Source organism: Odocoileus virginianus, chromosome 23 (assembly GCF_023699985.2).
Source record: "Odocoileus virginianus isolate 20LAN1187 ecotype Illinois chromosome 23, Ovbor_1.2, whole genome shotgun sequence".
In the NCBI taxonomy this organism is placed as follows: Eukaryota; Metazoa; Chordata; class Mammalia; order Artiodactyla; family Cervidae; genus Odocoileus; species Odocoileus virginianus.
In genome coordinates this window covers 23835381-23855964 of record NC_069696.1, presented here as the reverse complement: position 1 = coordinate 23855964, position 20584 = coordinate 23835381, and the positions used below count along the sequence as shown (strand labels likewise).

The 20584-nt window shown below is 38.1% G+C and overlaps 1 protein-coding gene across 5 annotated transcripts in view; it reads right to left on the bottom strand.

Moving 5' to 3' along the window:
* Nucleotides 1–20584, bottom strand: part of PIK3C2G (phosphatidylinositol-4-phosphate 3-kinase catalytic subunit type 2 gamma) — a 440932-nt gene that overhangs the window by 19080 nt on the left and 401268 nt on the right. For all 5 annotated transcript variants that reach the window (XM_070453682.1, XM_070453686.1, XM_070453683.1 and 2 more), the window contains one exon: nucleotides 13755–13849. In XM_070453682.1, coding sequence (XP_070309783.1) covers nucleotides 13755–13849 — 95 coding nt within the window. The remainder of the gene's footprint in view (nucleotides 1–13754; nucleotides 13850–20584) is intronic.

Genomic DNA, 20584 nt, shown 5'->3' with positions numbered 1-20584 from the left:
CCCATATACCTCAAATATTTGCCTGATCATGTCCAACTAAACAGTTTTATCATGATTTGAATAAAGATAGAGATATATGATGTACAGGTGTCAATAATCTGAGTATTATGGCCAATATGCTAGATCAGATCATCAGGACTGAGTTATGAGGGGTTGGAATGATGAATTATATCTAACAAAGTTAAAAAACAATAGACTGAATGTCAAGTTCTTCTTTTGGGCCTGGAAAACTCATTCTGCAAATCCAGGGTGTGAAATTCTTTTTGCTTTCCTTCATTGGAATAGGTATTTTTCTTTTGTTGCTGAAGGGCATATGCCATCTGCAGAATTCTAAATTGGCATTCCTTTTTATTTTCCAATTCTTTTACATGTTTCCCTGTCTTTTAGCTTTGGTTATTTCTTGCCTACATGGTTTCATTCTTCTCCTACATGCCAAGTGTTCTTTTTCTCTAGCTCTTTCACAATTTATTTTCCTCTGTCTTTGGTTTTTGGCAATTTGAGAACAATATATAAATGCATGCCTTTGTTTGAACTTTTCCTTTTGGTACTCAATAAGGTACTTAAATTTATAAATATATGTCTTTCACTAAACTTTGTAAGTTTTTAGCAATTATTTCTTCAAATATTTTTCTGCCTCAAACTCTTACTTCTGTCTTTGGAATCCAGAAACAAATGTGACCTAATGTTAGATCTTTGAGTATTTTCCCACAGACCTCTGAAATTCTATTCTTGTTTTTCTAATCTTTTTCTCCATGTTATTTAAATTGGATAATTTCCCTTGATCTATCTTCTGGTTCACTGACTCTCCCATCTTCTCCATTCTTCTCTTGAGTGCAAGATTTTTAATTTTAGATATTTTATATTTAAGTCCTTAAATTTATACTGGTACTTTCAAAATGAAGCTTATAATTAATAGACCATTTAACAGAACAATATCAATATAATATTATATTAATTTTAGGGGTACAACATAATGATTTGATTATGATGTCTAGTTTACACCCATGACCATACAGAGTTAAATATTTTTCTATGATGGCAAGAACTTTTAAAATCTACTCTTCCCAACTTTCAAATATACAATACAGTATTATTAACTATAGTCAGCATGCTGTACACTGTATCCTCAATGATTTATGTATTTTATAACTGGTAGATTATACTTTTTGATTCCCTTTATCCATTTCACCCCTTCCCTGACCTCTGGCAGTCACCAGTCTGTTCTCTGTATCTATAAGTTCGGTTTTATTTTGTCTAGATTCCACAGACAAATGAAATCTGGTGGTATTTGTCTTTCTCTGCCTAACTTGTTTTGCTAGGCACGGTCCCCTTAAAGTCCATCCATGATGTCACCAAAGACAAGATTTTATTCTTTTTATGGATGAATAATATTCCAGTGTATGACTATATACTTTCTTTTTCATTCATCCATTGATGGACCCTCAGGTTGCCTTCACATCTCGTCTACAGCCAATAATGCTGCAGTAAACATGGGGGTACACATATCATTTTGAATTAGCATTTTCATTTTCTTTGAATAAATATTCAGAAGTAGGATTGCTAGATCACATGGTAGTTCTAGTTTCAATTTCTTCAGGAAACTTTGTCTTTTATTTTTGATAACAGTCATTCTATTTGTGAAGTGATATCTCACCATGGTTTTGATTAGTATTTTCCTGATGATTAGTGATGTGGAATACCTTTTCAAATACCTATAGGCCATCTTTGGCCAAACAAAACAAGTTTGTTTTCTTTGGTAAAATGTCTTTTCAGATTATCTGTCCAGTTTTCAATTTGCTTGTTTGGTTTTCTTGCTGAATTATATGAGGTCTCTGTATATTTTAGATATTATTAGTCTTTTACTAGATATATGTTAATCATATATCTTACTCCTATTCAGTAAGCTGCCTTTTCATTTTATTGATGGTTTTCTTTGCTGTGAAGAAGCTTTGTAGATTGATATAGTCCCACTTGTTTATTTTTCTTTTTGTTGCCTTTATTTTTGGTTTCAATTCCTAAAGTCATCAGTAAGATCAATGTCAGGGAGCCTTTTGCCAGTGTTTCCCTGCCTCCCCAGGTGTTTTATGGTTTCAAGTCTTACATTCAAGTCCTTAATCCATTTTGACTTAATATTTGTGTATGGTATAAGATGGGCTTCCCTGGTGGCTCAGGTAAAGAATCCACCTGCCATCAGAGGAGACTCAGGTTCGATCTCTGGGTTGGGAAGATTTCCTGGAGAAGGAAATGGCAATCCACTCCACTATTCTTGCCTGCACAGAGGAATCTGGCAGGCTATGGCCCATGGGGTCGCAAAAGAGACAGACACAACTTAGCGACTAAATAACAACAACAGTATAAGATGGTGACCCAGTTCCTTTTTTTTTTTTTAAGCATGTAGCTGTCCAGTTTTTCAAGCACCATTTATTAAAGAGACTGTTTTCCCCTACTGTATGTTTTAGGCTCATTTGCCATCAGTTTGTTCTTTCTCAAGACTGTTTTGACTATTTGGGGTCTTTTGTGGTTCCATACAAATTTTAAGATTGTTTCTTCTGTTTCTTTGGAAAGGCCATTGGGATATTGATAGAAAACTGATTCAATATTGATTGAATCTGTAGACCACTTTTTAGTATGGACATTTAATGTTAATTCTTCCAATTCATGAGTGTGGAATATTTTCCATTTACTTTTAATTCTTCAAATTTATTTTGGTATCTTATGACATTTCTGTGTACAGGTCTTTCACCTCCTTGGTTAAATTTATTCCTAGGTATTTTATTCTTTTAAATGCAGTTATACTTGGGATTGTTATCTTAATTTCTCTTTCTGATTGTTCATTATTACTATAATGTGGGTGATTTATATATATATGTGTATTTTCTGCTTTTTGGAAGTTTGCTTTATGCCAGTTTGCGTTTAGGAAAAACCTCCATTATCACCTAACTAACCATTAGGTGGTTATCATTTCATTTCACCATTATCATTTTGCTAACTGAACAAAATCCAGATAATTTTCGCTTTTACAAGGAAAGGTGAAAAGTGAAGACAGCATTCAGTCTTTTTGGGGGGCAACAAACTGTTAATAGCAGTGCTCTCATTGCTCAAGGTAGCATGAACCCTGAACAGCGAGGCTGGTGCTGCCAAGCTCATTTCCCAAGAACTACACTCAGCACTTCAGTATCAAGCTGCCATAGCTCTGACCTGTCTGTGAGCATGGGTGCTTTATCTTGATTTACTCTGTGAATTTGTTAGCAAGATGCAGCCTAAAGTAACTGCTTTTTCATTTTCGCCATTTTGTCTTACTAAAGATTTCATAGGAATGCCCTATTTTTGGATAGTAAGGGAAATTCAGTGATTTCGTATCCTGCAATTTTACTGAATTTATTTATTAATTCTAATAATTGTTTGAGAAGTGGTCAGGATTTTCTATATGTAATATCATGTCATCTATAAACAGGGACATTTCTACAACTTCCTCTCCAATTTGGATGCCTTTAATTTCTTTTTCTTACCTAACTGAATAAGAGTGGTGAGAGTGGGTATACTTGTCTTACTCTTGATTTTTGAGGAAAAGCTCTAAGATTTTTACCATTGAGTACAATGTTAGCTGCCCTCCCCCCAGTGCTGCCCCTGACAGTCCCTTTCATGGATCACAGCCTTGTCCTGGTGAAGGGGCTTATGTAACTCACTGAAGCTATGAGCCATGCCATGCAGAGCCACCCAAGATGGACAGGTCATAGTGAAGAATTCTGACAAAATGTGGTCCACTGGAGGAAGAAATGGCAAGCCACTCTAATATTCTTGCCATGAGAACCCTATGAACAGTATGAAAAGGCAAAAAGATGTGAGACTGAAAATTGAGGCCCCAGGGTGGAAGGTGTCCAACATGCTACTGGGAAGGAACAGAGGGAAATTACTAATAGCTCTAGAAGGAATGAAGGCTGAGCCAAAGCAGAAACAAGGCCCAACTGTGGATGGATCTGGTGGTGAAAGTAAAGTCCAGTGATGTTAAGAACCATATTGCATAGAAATGTGGAATGTTAGGTCCATGAATCAAGGTAAATTGGATATGGTCAAGTGGGAGATGGCAAGAGTGAATATTAACATCCTAGGAATCAGTGAACTGGAAGGGAAGGGAATGGGTGAATTTAATTCAGATGACCCTTATATCTGCTACTGTGGGTAAGACTTCCTTAGAAGAAATGGAGTAGCCCTCAGGGTCAACAAAAGAGCCCCAAATGCAGTACTTGGGTGCAGTCTCAAAAACCACAGAATGACCTCAGTTCATTTCCAAGGCAAACCGTTCAAAATCACAGCAGTCCCAGTCTATGATCCAACCACTGATGCTGAAGAAGCCGAAGTTGAACGGTTCTAGGAAGACCTAAAAGGCCTTCTAGAAGTAACACCCAAAAAAGATGTCCTTTTAATCACGGGGCATTGGAATGTGAAAGTCAAGAGATACCTGGAGTTATAAGCAAGTTTGGCTTTGGAGTACAAAATGAAGCAGGGCAAAGGCTAACAGTTCTGTAAAGAGAATACACTGGTCAGGGCAAACACCCTTTTCCGACAACACAATAGACAACTCTACAAATGGTCAATACTGAAATCAGATTGATTATATTCTTTGCTCCCAAAGATGGAGAGGTTCTATACACTCAGCAAAAACAAGCCCTGGAGCTGACTGTAGCTCAGATCATCAGCTCTGTATTGCAAAATTTAGGCTTAAATTGAAGAAAGTAGGGAAAATTACTAGGCCATTCAGGCATGACCTTAGTTAAATTCCTTGTGATTCTACATGAAGATAACAAATAGATTCAAGGAATTAGATTTGGTAGACAGAGTGCCTGAAGAACTATGGACAGAGGTTCATGACACTGTACAGGAGGCAGTGACCAAAACCATCCAGAAAAAACGTGATACAAAAAGTCAAAATGATTGCCCAAGGAGGCTTTACAAATAGCTGAGAAAAGAGAAGTGAAAAGCAAGGGATAAAGGGAAAGATATGCCCAACTGAATGCAGAGTTCCAGAGAATAGCAAGGAAAGATAAGAAGGCCTTCTTACATGAACAATGCAAAGAAATAAAGAAAAGCACTTTCTTCAAGAAAATTAGAGATACCAAGGGAGCATTTCATGCAAAGATGGGCACAATAAAGGACAGAAATGTTCTGGACCTAACAGAAGCAGAAGATATTAAGAAGAAGTGGCAAGAATACACAAAAGAACTGTACCATAAAAGGTCTTAATGATCCAGATACCCATGATGGTGTGATCATTCACCTAAAGCCAGACATCCAGGAGTGTGAAGTCAAGTGGGCCTTAGTATGCATTACTAACTACAAAGCTAGTGGAGGTGATGGAATTCCAGTTGAGCTACTTCAGATCTTAAAAGATGATGCTGTGAAGTTCTGCACTCAGCATGCCAGCAAATTTGGAAAACTGAGCAGTGGTCACAGAACTGGAAAAGGTCAGTTTTTATTCCAATCTCAAAGAAAGGTAATGTCAAAGAATGCTCAAACTACCACACAATTGCACTCATCTCACATGCTAGCAAAATAATGCTTAAAAATCTCCAAGCCAGGCTTCAACAGTACGTGAACCATGAACTTCCAGATGTTCAAGCTGGTTTTATAAAAGGCAGAGGAACCACATATCATATTTGCAGCATCCACTGGATCATTTTAAAAGCAAGAGAATACCAGAAAAACATCTACTTCTGCTTTAATGACTATGCCAAAGCCTCTGACTGTGTGGATCACAACAAACTGTGGAAAATTCTGAAAGAGATGGGAATACCAGACCACCTTACCTGTCTCCTGAGAAATCTGTATGCAGGTCAAGAAGCAACAGTTAGAACCAGACATGGAACAACAGACTGATTACAAATTGGGAAAGGAGTATGTCAAGGCTGTGTATTGTCACCCAACTTATTTAACTTATATGCAGAGTATATCATGCAAAATGCCAGGCTGGATGAAGCACAAGCTGGAATCAAGATTGCCGGGAGAAATATCAATAAGCTCAGATATGCAGATGATACCACCCTTTTGGCAGAAAGCAAAGAAGAACTCAAGAGCCTCTTGATGAAAGTGAAAGAGGAGACTGAAAAAGTTGGCTTAAAATTCAACATTCAGAAAACAAAGATCATGGCATCTTGTCTCATCATTTCATGGCAAATAGATGGGGAAACAATGGAAACAGTGAGAGACTTTATTTTCTTGGGCTCTAAGATCACTGCAGATGGTGACTGCAACCATGAAATTAAAAGACGCTTGCTCCTTGGAAGAAAAGCTATGACCAACCTAGACAGCATATTAAAAAGCAGAGACATCACTTTGCCAACAAAGGTCTGTCTAGTTAAACTATGGTTTTTCCAATAGTAATGTATGGATGTGAGAGTTGGAATATAAAGAAAATTGAGCCCTGAAGAATTGATGCTTTTGAACTGTGGTGTTGGAGAAGACTCTTGAGAGTCCCTTGAACTGCACAGAGATCCAACCAGTCAATCCTAAAAGAAATCAACCCTGAATATTCATTGGAAGGACTGATTGTGAAGCTAAAACTCCAGTACCTTGGCCACCTGTTGTGAAGAGTTTACTCATTGGAAAAGACCCTGATGCCAGGAAAGATTGAGGACAGGGGGAGTAGTGGGCAACAGAAGATGAAATGGTTGGATGGCATCATCAGCTAAATTGATGTGAGTTTGAGCAAACTCAGGGAGATAGTGAAGGACAGGGAAGCCTGGCCTGCTGCATCCATGAGGTCACAAAGAGTCGGACAGGACTTAGCAACTGAACTACAACATAGTTTGTTTCCTTAAAAAATAATCGGTAATCTTTGAGGGTCAATTTTTTGGTTAAAAAGCCATGAAACACAGTAAGTTATGTATATCTGGGCTGGGTACTCTTCACTGTCCATTGCTTTGGATCTTATTTATTCTTTGAAACTGGAAATGTATGTCATAATAGGCCAACTCTGGAAGAACAATTTTTATTCATGGAATATAAGGCAAATATAATTGTTTGAATAATTATTATTAGAAAATTTCCCTTTATCAAGAAATTGTCATTCATTTAGATAAAGTGAATCTAGGATGTCAATGAGCAATGACAAATTTCTTTTAAAGATCTAGATTTTTAAAAAATTGAAAAGAATTGAGAGCAGGAGAGAAGAAAACAAGTCTAGAAATGGAAGAGTAGGAAGCTGTGGTACATATACACCATGGAATATTACTCAGCCATTAAAAAGAATTCGTTTGAATCAGTTCTAATGAGATGGATGAAACTGGAGCCCATTATACAGAGTGAAGTAAGCCAGAAAGATAAAGACCATTACAGTATACTAACACATATATATGGAATTTAGAAAGATGGTAATGATAACCCTATATGCAAAACAGAAAAAGAGACACAAATGTACAGAACAGACTTTTGGATTCTGTGGGAGAAGGCGAGGGTGGGATGTTTCAAGAGAACAGCATTGAAACATGTATATTATCCAGGGTGAAACAGATCACCAGCCCAGGTTGGATGCATGAGACAAGTGCTTGGGCCTGGTGCACTGGGAAGACCCAGAGGGATCGGGTGGAGAGGAAGGTGGGAGGGGGAATCGGGATGGGGAATACATGTAAATCCATGACTAATTCATTTCAATGTATGACAGAAACCACTACAATATTGTAAAGTAATTAGCCTCCAACTAATAAAAATAAATGAAAAAAAATCATTTTTCTGTTTCTCAGTTATACAAACTGAACTGTTATTTTTTAAAAATCTTGGTCAGTTCTAAATAACTGCACTATTTTGTCAGTCTCTTCACTAGGATAAATAATATTGTGTGGCTTTGAAAGGGAAAAATTTTAGCAATTTTGTTTTAGCCTGTGAATTCACAGGAGGGAAATAGTTCTGAGAGCAAAGATTTAATATAAGATAAACAATTCTTTTCATCAAGCTTACTATCAAATACGACAGAACTGCAGGCAGAATAATTTATTTTAATATTAAAATAAAATCAAGCACAACTTCTTTAGTCTGATTACTCAAGCATGTGAAAATACTAAAGGCTAAAAAATAAATAACAATTAGTTACAAATTGAAATGAGCAAAGAAAATGTGTTAAGAACTTATAGATAGATTTTTCTGTCATTTACATTATAATGTTATTTCAGTCTTCAGATAAGTCAAAGAAATAAAGTAGTCATTTAAAAGAAACTTTGGAAAATGCAAGCTTGAGAACTTTGTTATGATGATTTTGGGAAGGTGATAAAGATCTTAGTTCTTAGTTGTCCACATTAGAAGTAACTTAACATTCTTTCATTTAACAAAGTATTCATTGAGCACCTGATATACTTGACCCTGCTTTAGCCCCTGGGGTTATAGCACTGATCCAGGGCAGTGGAGAAAGGAAGTTTGGAAGTGCCAACCAACAGGGGTGGTTTTGCAATTTTATATATGTGAGTAGGAGAGGACCTCATGGGGAAAGGTGACAGTAAAAACAGCTCTTCAGGATATGTGAGATTGAGCCATTGGGGAATTTGAACCATGGGCCTGGGGAAGAGCAGTCCAGGTATGCTGAGTAGCAGGTACAAATGTCCTGGGGCAGAAACATGCTTCAGTATTCAGGGTATAGGAGGAAAATCATTGCAGCTGAAATGGAGTGATTTAGGGAGTCTGCCTGGGAAATCCCATGGACAGAGGAACCTGGCAGGCTACCGTCCATAGGGTTGTAAAAGAGTCCAACACAACTTAGGGACTAATTACAACAGGCATGAGGTGAAGCTGGAGAGGTCAAGGGTGGTACGTGGCTATCATTGTAAGTAGAATCAGATTCCTTCTCCAGAGGGATATGAGAGAGGAATGATAGGCTCTGACTTTTATTCTCAAAGGAATATTTTGGATGCTAGGTTAGAAGAAGAGATATAAAGAGATATAAAGCAGCCGTCCCCAACCTTTTTGGCACCAGTGTCTGGTTTCGTGAAGACAGATTTTCCGTGGATTAGCGGGTGGGGGGATGGTTTTGGAATGATTCAAGAACATTGCATTTATTGTGCCCTTTATTTCTATTATTATTACATAAGCTCCACTGCAGATCATCAGGCATTAGATCCTGGAGGTTGGGGGCTCCTGATATAAAGGTAAAATTAGGGAGACCTATTGAGAGGCAACAGTAGTAATTCAAGTGAAAAGAGATGGTAGTTTGATCCAATGGTGGTAGTGGTGGTGGTAAAGCACAGTGGGATCCAGGATTTATTTTGCAAGATGAAACTGACAGAATTTGTTGATAAATTGGGATGTAGTTTGTAAGAGCAGTCAAAAGAACTCTAAAGATTTTAACCTGAGCAGCTAGTAGGATGAAGGTGTTATTTAGAGGTGAGGCAGACTGCCAAAGAATCAGGTTTCAGTTCAGTTCAGTTTAGTTGCTCAGTCGTGTCCAACTCTTTGCGATCCCATGAATCACAGCACACCAGGCCTCCCTGTCCATCACCAACTCCCGGAGTTTACTCAAACTCATGCCCGTTGAGTTGGTGATGCCATCCAGCCATCTCATCCTCTGTAGCCCCCTTCTCTTCCTGCCCCCAATCCCTCCCAGCATCAGGGTCTTTTCCAATGAGTCAACTCTTCATATGAGGTGGCCAAAGTATTGGAGTTTCAGCTTCAGCATCAGTCCTTTCAATGAACACCCAGGACTGATCTCCTTTAGGATGGACTGGTTGGATCTCCTTGCAGTCCAGGGACTCTCAAGAGTCTTCTCCAACACCACAGTTCAAAAGCATCAATTTTTCGGTGCTCAGCTTTCTTCACAGTCCAACTCTCACATCCATACATGACCACTGGAAAAACCATAGCCTTGACCAGACGGACCTTTGTTGGCAAAGTAATATCTCTGCTTTTTAATATGCTATCTAGGTTGGTCATAACTTTCCTTCCAAGGAGTAAGTGTCTTTTAATTTCATGGCTGCAGTCACTATCCGCAGTGGTTTTGGAGCCCCCAAAAATAAAGTCTGACACTGTTTCCACTGTCTCCCCATCTATTTCCCATGAGGTGATGGGACCAGATGCCATGATCTTAGAAGCAGGTTTAGGGGGACAATAATCAAAAGTTTTACTGGATGTATGTTAAGTCGTGATGCCTATTGAATTTCTACTAGAGTTGTTGAGTAATCAGTTGTACACATAACTGGATTTTAGAGAGACTTTCTTTCTTTCTTTTTTTTTTTTTTAGGGAGACTTTCAAGTTGTATTATATATACAGAAGGAAATGACATGTATTTAAAGGGTATTTAAAGCTACAGGCCTGGCAATAAAAAGAGAAGAGGGACTGCCCTGGTGGTCCAGTGGTTACGACTCTGTACTTCCAATGCAAGGGGCAAGGGTTTGAACCTGGGTTGGGGAACTAAGATTCCACATCTGTGAGGTGAGGCAAAGAAAATATTTTTTAAAAGAGAGAAAGAGATGAGTTCCAGGGCAATGTTAAGACATTAGGGGACAGAGAACAACCAGGAGAAAACGTGACTTCATTATTAACAACTTTCCTTTGAAGGGCATTGGCAGCATACAGGCCCTAGTGGCCTTAACATGTTAGTCACTCAGTTGTGTCCGACTCTTTGTGACCCCATGAACTGTAGCCTGCCAGCCTCCTCTGTCCATGGAATTCTCCAGGCAAGAATACTGGAGTGGGTAGCCATTTCCTTCCAGGGGATCTTCCCCACCTAGGGATTGAACCCCGGTCTCCTGTGTTGTAGGCAAATTGTTCACTGTCTGAGCCACCGGGGAATTCCAAGCAGTTTTCAAATTTTTAAAGGATTCACTTTCACATTTTCCATTTACTCATAACTTGATCCAAATCTTAAACTCTTAGTCTTACTCACTCCCCTCCTTTATGCTTTCATCACACTCATTTTGAATATACTTATTGGTAGTATAACTTCATTGGAGTGTAAAATGCATTTTTGAAAACTGTCAAAAGTAATTTGGGGATTTAGGTGATGAGTAAAATGGGTGATCAGGTTGGTTAATACTGTTTTTGATCAAACATTAGGCATGACTGTTGAATAATATCAACAAGTTTATTTGTGGTTTATCTGCAGATCTAAAAGCAATGTTGACAGGCATGTTCTAAAATGTCTTCAGCAATGACATTACTGAAATATATGTATAGTTTCCAAGAGGACTGTTTTCAATTGCCCGTTATATGTCATACACATATATAAATTCTGTTAAATTAACACTATTTCTTAAATATACTTTATCATGTGTATTTATATAGATTCTTAAAGTCCATGAACACACATATCGCTATAAATAATATCTAACTTAATCTTCATTTCCCAGCCTAAGACTCTTAAACAACTGCTATTCTCAGTTAAGCTGATTAAATTACTAAAGCAATTGAAAATAATTACTTTTAATAAGTAAAAGTTCTACAAAGCACATTTAATAATATTTGCCCAATTCTTATAAAAATTGCTGATTGCAAACAATACAGATTTACAGACAAGCATCTTTGGATGTCTGGCTAATACTAAATTTATAAAGGATGTATCCCCTGAAAATCATGCCAAATATTTTTCAGTGAACAAATATTTATCAAGTGCTAGTATATTCCAGATGCACATCATGTTGAGAAGAGTTTGCTCCTTTAAGTCCTTCCAAGTGCATCCTTAGATATTTATATGCACAAAGGAGAGAGCCGAAGCAGTGCTTCTGACTTTTGCCATGTCAGTGGATTCTCTGGGGAGTTTTGCCATGTGGAAGACCCGTTTTGCTAGGTTAGTGGAAGACCAGAGAAGCTAGTGAGGGCGAGTGTTACCCTTGCCACTTACTGCATCCAGATTCAGACCTTTAATCAATTAAAGGTGACTCAGATATTCAAACTGGATTTAGAAAAGTCAGAGGAACCAGAGATCAAATTATCAACATCTGTTGGATCACAGAAAAAGCAAGAAAGTTCCAGAAAAACATCTGCTTCATTGACTGTGCTAAAGCTTTTGAGTGTGTGGATCACAACAAACTGTGGAAAATTCTTCAAGAGATGGGAATACCAGACCACCTGACCTGCCTCCTGAGAAACCTGTAGGCAGGTCAAGAAGCAACAGTTAGAACCGGACATGAAACAATGGACTGGTTCCAAATTGGGAAAGGAGTACATCAAGGCTGTATATTGTCACCCTGCTTACTTAACTTATATGCAGAGTACATCATGAGAAATGCCGGGCTTGGATGAAGCACAAGCTGGAATCAAGATTGCAGGGAGAAATATCAATAATCTCAGATATGCAGATGACACCACCCTTATGGCAGAAAGTGAAGAGGAACTAAATAGCCTCTTGATGAAAGTGAAAGAGGAGAGTGAAAAAGTTGGCGTAAAGCTCAACATTCAGAAAACTAAGATCATGACATCCAGTCCCATCACTCCGTGGCAAATAGATGGGGAAACATTGGAAACATTGAGAAACTATTTCTTTGGGCTCCAAAATCACTGCAGTTGCTGACTGCAGCCATGAAAAAAAGGTGCTTGCTCCTTGGAAGAAAAGGTATCACAAACCTAGATATCATATTAAAAAGCAGAGACATTACTTTGCCATCAAAAGTCCATCTAGACAAATCTATGGTTTTTCCAGTAGTCATGTATGGATGTGAGAGTTGGATGATAAAGAAAGCTGAGCACAGAAGAATTGATGCTTTTGAACTGTGGTTTGGAGAAGACTCTTGAGAGTCCCTTGAACTGCAAGGAGATCCAACTAGTCAATCCTAAAGGAAGTCAGTCCTGAATATTCATTGGAAGGACTGATGCTAAATCTCCAATCTTTTGGTCACCTGATGCAAAGAACTGACTCACTGAAAAAGACCATGGTGCTGGGAAAGATTGAAGGCAGGAGGAGAAGGGGAAGACAGAGGATGAGATGGTTTGATGGCATCACCGATTGAATGGACATGAGTTTGAGTATGCTCCGGGAGTTGGTGATGGACAGGGGAGCCTGGCGTGCTGCAGTCCATAGGGTTGCAGAGTCGGGCACGACTGGGAGACTAAACTAACTGTGGCACAGAAAGCTCCCTCTCTTAATGACATGGTCCAATTGCCATCCTGGTCTCTCTGACTTGACCCATCTTCAGGGAGTAATGGGGTATAAATAGAGCAGTTTCTGGTTTTCCTTAGAGGCTAACTAACATTCTTGGTTCTGGGGATGCAAAGATGGGGGGTTCCTGTTATGGAAAAATTATTACTTTTCGAGGGAATAAAAATATCTTTTTTTTTAAAGAAAAATATCTTTGAGCAATTAAATCAGAATATGAAAAGTGTTCAAAGTACTGAATGAGAATCTGTGAGAAAATTACATCTCTGGCTTCACAGAGAAGGTGTTGGCACAATTCAAAGGGATGAGTCAGCCTTCCACAAAGCTTAGCTTGATGAGACAGATGTAAACTGTTGGGACATAGCTTTTTTTTCTTTTCTTTTGGTTCTCAATACTCTAGCTATGCCGGAATTGACTTGTTCTGATACGTCACTGAGAATAAAGTCTGACTTTCATTCTAGGACTTCACCTGTGAAATATGTTATAGCCTTTCCACCAAGGATCACCATTATACTGTACACTGAACATACTGACTACCGTAATTGGCTCCTTGTTCCTCACTGGTACTGGTGGCTGGCCAGTACATCCAGTACTTCCTCTCACAAGTGTTGACATTAATCGCTTAAAGGAAGAAAGTTATTTCTAAATGTAGGTTTACATGTTTCTTATTAGATAAGAGAAACTCACGATGTTTTTCATGTGCTTCACAAGTATGGTCAGCTTCGTGTCTTCGTAGGATATGACTAACTGCACCTTAGGCTTCTTGTCAGCACTCTTCTCACCTGATGAAACAGTAGAATTTCAGTGAGTTAAATTGGAAGTGGCTGGTCATGTGATGGGGGCTTCCCGGGTGGCTCAGTGGTAATGAATCCGCCTGCTTACGCAGGAGACGTGGGTTTGATCCCTGGGGCGGCGTGGAGTCGGGGGAGATCCCCTGAAAGAGGAAATGGGAACCCACTACAGTATTCTTGCCTGGGAAATCTCATGTACAAAGGAGCCTGGCAGTCTACAGTCCATGGGGTTGCAAAGAGCTGGACATGACTGAGCATGACCACATAATACACTGAACATTCAAAGACTAAAACTAAAATATACTCCATATACTTACCTCATCTCTTCCTTTCCAGTTCCACAGCACCTAGTTTAGATGCATAAGGATCTTTTGCTTAAATTGCTAGAACACTCTCTTCCCCATCCCCAGAACCCAATGTAACCCATATTGTACACAATTACCAGTATAATCTTTCTAGGGCAACTTTTATAAAATTACTCTTTCAATCAAAGCACTGTTCATAGCTTTCCATTGCTTATGAAAAAAATTCTGAATTTCTTGGCTTCATGTTATTGCTTCTTATTGAATCCATGTTTGTTTTATTTCCCATTAATATTATTTCATACTGCAGTCCATATGCTCAGTTCTACAGACATCCTCTGCTATTTCGTTCCAGACATCACTCATATTATTCCCTTTATTTGAAATGATCTCTTTCCACTATTTCTGGCTGTTGAATTTTTACCTTTCTACAAAGCCAAATTAAAATGCAAAATAGTTTCTGTGGTCACCTCCCTCTGAACTTCACTAGCACAGCCATAATCACTTATTATTTATATCTTAATTATTACTTTACCTGTCTCAATTTGCTTAGTGGATTACAATCTCCCTTAAGGCTTCCTTTTTTTCCTCTTTTCCCAAAGGATATGTAAATCAGTGCTTGCTCCATAATGTTGCACTAAATGTCTATTTAATGACAAAAGTAAACCTCAATTTTCTTTTCAAGTTATATAATAGCATTCCAACATTAAAATGAAGGCTTCACTTTTTTAATTAAAAGTTTCCAGTTTATAGCCAAAGGATTAAACATAATTCACAGTTTTCTAATATTTCTCTTGGTAATTGCTGGTTTTATGTTCTCTGAGGGAAATCAGAGAGAAGAAATTTATTAATAATAAGAAATTTGGCAGTGTCTTGTTGTGCGCTCATTGGGGTCTAGGTTGTTTTCTGATAGTCAATAGCTCTCTAGCCCTAACATTTGAATATTAAATATTAAATGTGGTATGTTTCCTCTCCCAAAGCCTTTTACATGTTTATTAGAATCGCTTACACATTATAAACAGGCAATATTTTTAATAATTTTCATGTTAATGTGGATTATTGGCATTGAAATAATTAAAATTGACATCGAGTGTTTCTTACAACTAAAATGACAATTATGTAGATAAATAATTCTTTAAAATATCTTGATTATAGTGATTGAATGACACTGTCATTCTGAGATACTATGAGGTAATTCTGACGGTATTACCTGGGTAAACAGCATTTCATAATTTAAAAATGTAGCTGAACTTTTGGTATGAGGACGCTAAAAAATCTGATACTTTCTGATGAACAGTGAATATTATTTTTGAATTGAAGAGTGAAAGGATTATTAGACACATTAATTAGAAACTTAATGTGTTGAATTAGAGGAGCATTAATTCAAAGATAGGGGATTAGCATAAATTTATGGATGAGTGTCTAAATGATAACCATACAACTGTTACTTGAATTGACAAGAGGATCAGTTCAGTTCAGTTGCTCAGTCATGCCTGACTCTGCGACCCCATGGACTGCAGCACGCCAGGCTCCCTTGTCTATTACCAACTCCTGGAATGTGCTCAAACTTATGTCTATCGAGTTGGTGATGCCATCCAACCATTTCATGCAAGGTTAGTAACCGGAGTATCCATCAAAACACATCAGAGTTTAGAACCCACTGGAAATGCCAGCTACTAGGAAGTCACTGACTCAATGGAGATGAGTTTGAGCAAACCCAAGAAGATAGTGAAGGACAGGGAAGCCTGTGTGCAGTAGTCCGTTGGGCTGCAAAGAGTCAGATACGACTCAGCGACTAAACAACTGCAACACAGGAAGTCTTTGTAGTCAATGTAGTAATAGTAGAGGTGCTTAGTATTTCTAGAATTCTTATCGTATGCCAACGATGGGCTCAGAGTTTCACATACATAACTCACTAAATCCTCACAGCAAATTTATAAAGTTTGTGTTTACTTGCATTTTACACACGAGGAAATTGAAGTGTTTGGTCCAAGCTTATGTAGACAGTTAATGGTACCAAGTCAAATGATCTCTAAAGTCTGTTTTTGAATATCATGAGGTAAAGGGGAAACGAAGAGTCTGTAACCTAAGGGGAAAGACTTTAAATGAAGAGCCCAGAGAGGGAGGTTTTTTGTGTTTTCTTTTTTTGACTACAGGGCATATGGGATCTTAGTTCCCTACCAGGGATCGAACCTGGGCCCCTGGCATTGGAAGCTCAGAATCTAACCACTGGACCATCAGGAATCCTGAGGGAGACTTGAGAATAGCTTTGATGGACAAGAAGATACTGGACTATTTTGATTTTTCTGTTTCAAGTTATTCCGGGGGAATCTCATCATGCTTAATCTAACCATTTATAGTAACCCCAAGAACTTTAAAAATAATGCCAATCCAAAGAATGACCATGTTGAAATGCTTGAATGCATGCCATGAAGCAGATAATACAGGGCTTAATATGCATAATGTGTCCATTAATGTTAAAAAATGGCATTTCAAAATTTAACTTCCTTTCAACTGATAATATATTCATATAATTCAAAAGTGAAAATGCATTTTCAAAGTACACAGTAAAAAGTCTTCCTCCCATTCTTAATACCTATACAGCCAGTTCTCCCATTATTATTTTATTAGTTTTGCAAGTATTCCTCCAGAGGGACACATATCCTTCCAGAATTTCTCCATTTAAGTAAATATGAATAAGTATTTTTATTCTTCTCCCTTTTCCTTGAAAAGAATAGCATATTTACTATTCTATACAACCATCTTGGAGGTACTTTCATATCAATAATACAAAGCTTCTTTATTTTTTAAATATACTTTCAGAATATTCCATCATGAGGAAATACCATGATTTATTTAACAGTTTACCCACTGATGGGCAAGTCAGTTGTTTCCAATGCTTTCCAGCTGTTACAAACCATGCTGCATTAAAGAGCTTTGTATGTGTATCATTTTGTATCCCTGTACAAGTATTATAGGATAAATTTCAACAGCAGAATTTCGGGGTCAGTGGGTATTGATTGGCATTTGTAATTTTGGTAAATATCGCCAAACTGCCTTCCATGAAGGTTGTACCAATTTGCATTACCACCAACAGTGTATGAGTGCTTGCTGATTCTTAACCAAGCTTGTTAATTAAATTTTTGAATTTTTGCTGATCTGATGAGTTAAAACGGGATCAGTGTAGTTGTAATTTGCATTTTTCTTGTGAATGACATTGAGGATTCTTTCATCTTGTTAAGAGCCACTTGCATTTTGTTTTTGTTTTCTGGAGGTGTGGATTTATTTATTTATTTATTGTATTCTTTACACTGTTTTCTATTTGGCCATTTTTTTAAACCAATTCATAGGAGATGGTAACATGTTAAATACTCAGCTCTTTGTCTGTGATAAATGGCAAATATTTCACCCATTTTGTCACTTATCTGCACTTTTTTGAACTTTGCTACAGTGTTTTATATCATGCAGAAATGTTATGGATTCTGAATTATTTGTTGTTATTCAGTCACTCAGTCGAGCCTGACGCTTTGCGACCTCATGGACTGCAGCACACTAGGCTTCCTGTCCTTCACCATCTCTCGGAGCTTGCTCAAATCATGTCCATTGAGTTGGTGATGCCATACAACCATCTTGTCCTCTGTCATCCTCTTCTCCTCCTGCCTTCAATTTTTCCTCACATCAGGGTCTCTTCTAATGAGTCGGCACTTTTGCATCAAGTAGTGAAAATAATGGAGCTTCAGCTTCAGCATCAGTCCTTCCAATGAATATTCAGGATTGATTTCCTTCAGGAATGTCTGGTTTGATCTCCGTGCAGTCCAAGGGACGCTCAAAAGTCTTCTCAACACCACAGTTCAAAAGCATCAATTCTTCAGTGCTCAGCTTTCTTTATAGTCCAACTCTCACATCCATACATGACTACTGGAAAAACCATAGCCTTGACTAGATGGACCTTTGCTAGCAAAGTAATGTCTCTGTTTTTTAATATGCCAAGTTGGTCATAACTTTCCTTCCAAGGTGTAAACATCTTTTAATTTCATGGCTGCAGTCACCATCTGCAGTGATTTTGGAGCTCAAGAAAATAAAAAGTCTTTCACTGTTTCCACTGTTTCCCCATCCATTTGCCATGAAGTGATGGGACAGGATGCCAACATCTTTAAATGTTGAGCTTGAAGCCAACTTTTTCACTCTCCTCTTTCACTTTCATCAAGAGGCTCTTGAATTCTTCTTCACTTTCTGCCATAAAGGTGGTGTCATCTGCATATCTGAGGTTATTGATATTTTTCCTGGCAATCTTGATTCCAGCTTGTGCTTCTTCCAGCCCAGTGTTTCTCATGATGTACTCTGCATATAAGTTAAATAAACAGGGTGACAATATACAGCCTTGACGTACTCCTTTTCCTATTTGGAACCAAGTCTTGTTCCATGTCCAGTTCTAACTGTTGCTTCCTGACCTGCATATAGGTTTCTCAAGAGGCAGGTCAGGTGGTCTGGTATTCCCATCTCTTTCAGAATTTTCAACAGGTTATTGTGATCCACAAGTCAAAGGCTTTGGTATAGTCAATAAAGCTATTTTTCTGGAAATAGATGTTTTTCTGGAACTCTCTTGCTTTTTCGATGATCCAGCGGATGTTGGCAATTTGATCTCTGGTTCCTCTGCCTTTTCTAAATCCAGCTTGAACATCTGGAAGTTCACAGTTCACATATTGCTGAAGCCTGGCTTGGAGAATTTTAAGCATCACTTTACTAGCATGTGAGATGAGTACAATTATGTGGTACTTTGAGCATTCTTTGGCATTGCCTTTCTTTGGGATTGGAATGAAAACTGACCTTTTCCAGTCCTGTGGCCACTGCTGAGTTTTCCAAATTTGATGGCATATTCAGTGCAGCACTTTCACAGCATCATCTTTCAGGATTTGAAAGAGCTCAACTGGAATTCCATCACCTCCACTATCTTTGTTTGTAGTGATGCTTCCTAAGGCCCACTTGACTTCACATTCCAGGATGTCTGGCTCTAGGTGAGTGTCACACCATCATGATTATCTGGGTCGTGAAGATCTTTTTTGTAGAGTTCTTCTGTGTATTCTTGCCACCTCTTCTTAATATCTTCTGCTTCTGTTAGGTCCATACCACTTCTGTCCTTTATTGAGTCCATCTTTGCATGAAATGTTCCCTTGGTATCTCTAATTTTCTTGAAGGGATCTTGTCTTTCCCATTCTATTGTTTTCCTCTATTTATTTGCATTGAATGCTGAGGGGGGCTTTCTTATCTCTCCTTGCTATTCTTTGGAACTCTGCATTCAAATGGGTACATCTTTCCTTTTCTTCTTTGCTTTTCGCTTCCCTTCTTTTCACAGCTATTTGTTAAGACCTCCTCAGACAGACATTTTGCTTTTTTGCATTTCTTTTTCTTGGGCATGGTCTTGATTCCTGTCTCCTCTACAAGGTCACGAACTTCCATCCATAGTTCATCAGGCACTCTGTCTATCAGATCTAGTCCCTTAAATTTATTTCTCACTTCCACTGTATAGTCATAAGGGATTTGATTTAGGTCATACCTGAATGGTCTAGTGGTTTTCCCTGCTTTCTTCAATTTCAGTCTGAATTTGGCAATAAGGAGTTCATGATCTGAGCCACAGGCAGCTCCTGGTCTTGTTTTTGCTGATTGTATACAGCTTCTCCATCTTTCACTGCAAAGAATATAATCAATCTGATTTCGGTGTTGGCCATCTGGTGATGTCCATGTGTAGAGTCTTCTCTTGTGTTGTTGGAAGAGGGTGTTTGCTACGACCAGTGAGTTCTCTTGGCAGAACTCTATTAGCCTTTGCCCTACTTCATTCTGTACTCCAAGGCCAAATTTGCCTGTTACTCCAGGTGTTTCTTGACTTTCTACTTTTGCATTCCAGTCCCCTATAATGAAAAGGACATGTTTTTCTGGGTGTAAGTTCTAGAAGGTCTTGTAGGTCTTCAGAGAACCGTTCAACTTTCAATTCCTGAATGTAGTTGACTCTATTTATGGACATTCTATTATGTTTTACTTTCTCCTCTACTTATGCACTGACATCACACCATTTTAATTATTGAGACTTTGTAATGTGTTTTTATATCAGATAAGGTAACATCACCTCTTTGTTTTGCTAAGTTTTCCTGATTTTTCTTTGTTTATTTTCATTTATAAACTGTAGAATTAGCTCATGTTGTTAAAAATAAATCTTCTGGAGATCAATCAAGATGGTGGGATAAGAGGATATAGAGCTTACCTCCCCTCAAGAACATATCAGATAATACATCTAAATGTGGAACAAATTTCACTAGAAATTGGCAGAAGGACTCCTGTACAATCAAGGCTATAAGAAAGATATACGTGTGATCAGGTAGGAAGGAAAGAAAAGAGATTGAGTTGGGATCTTTGCTCCTGGGAGAGACTC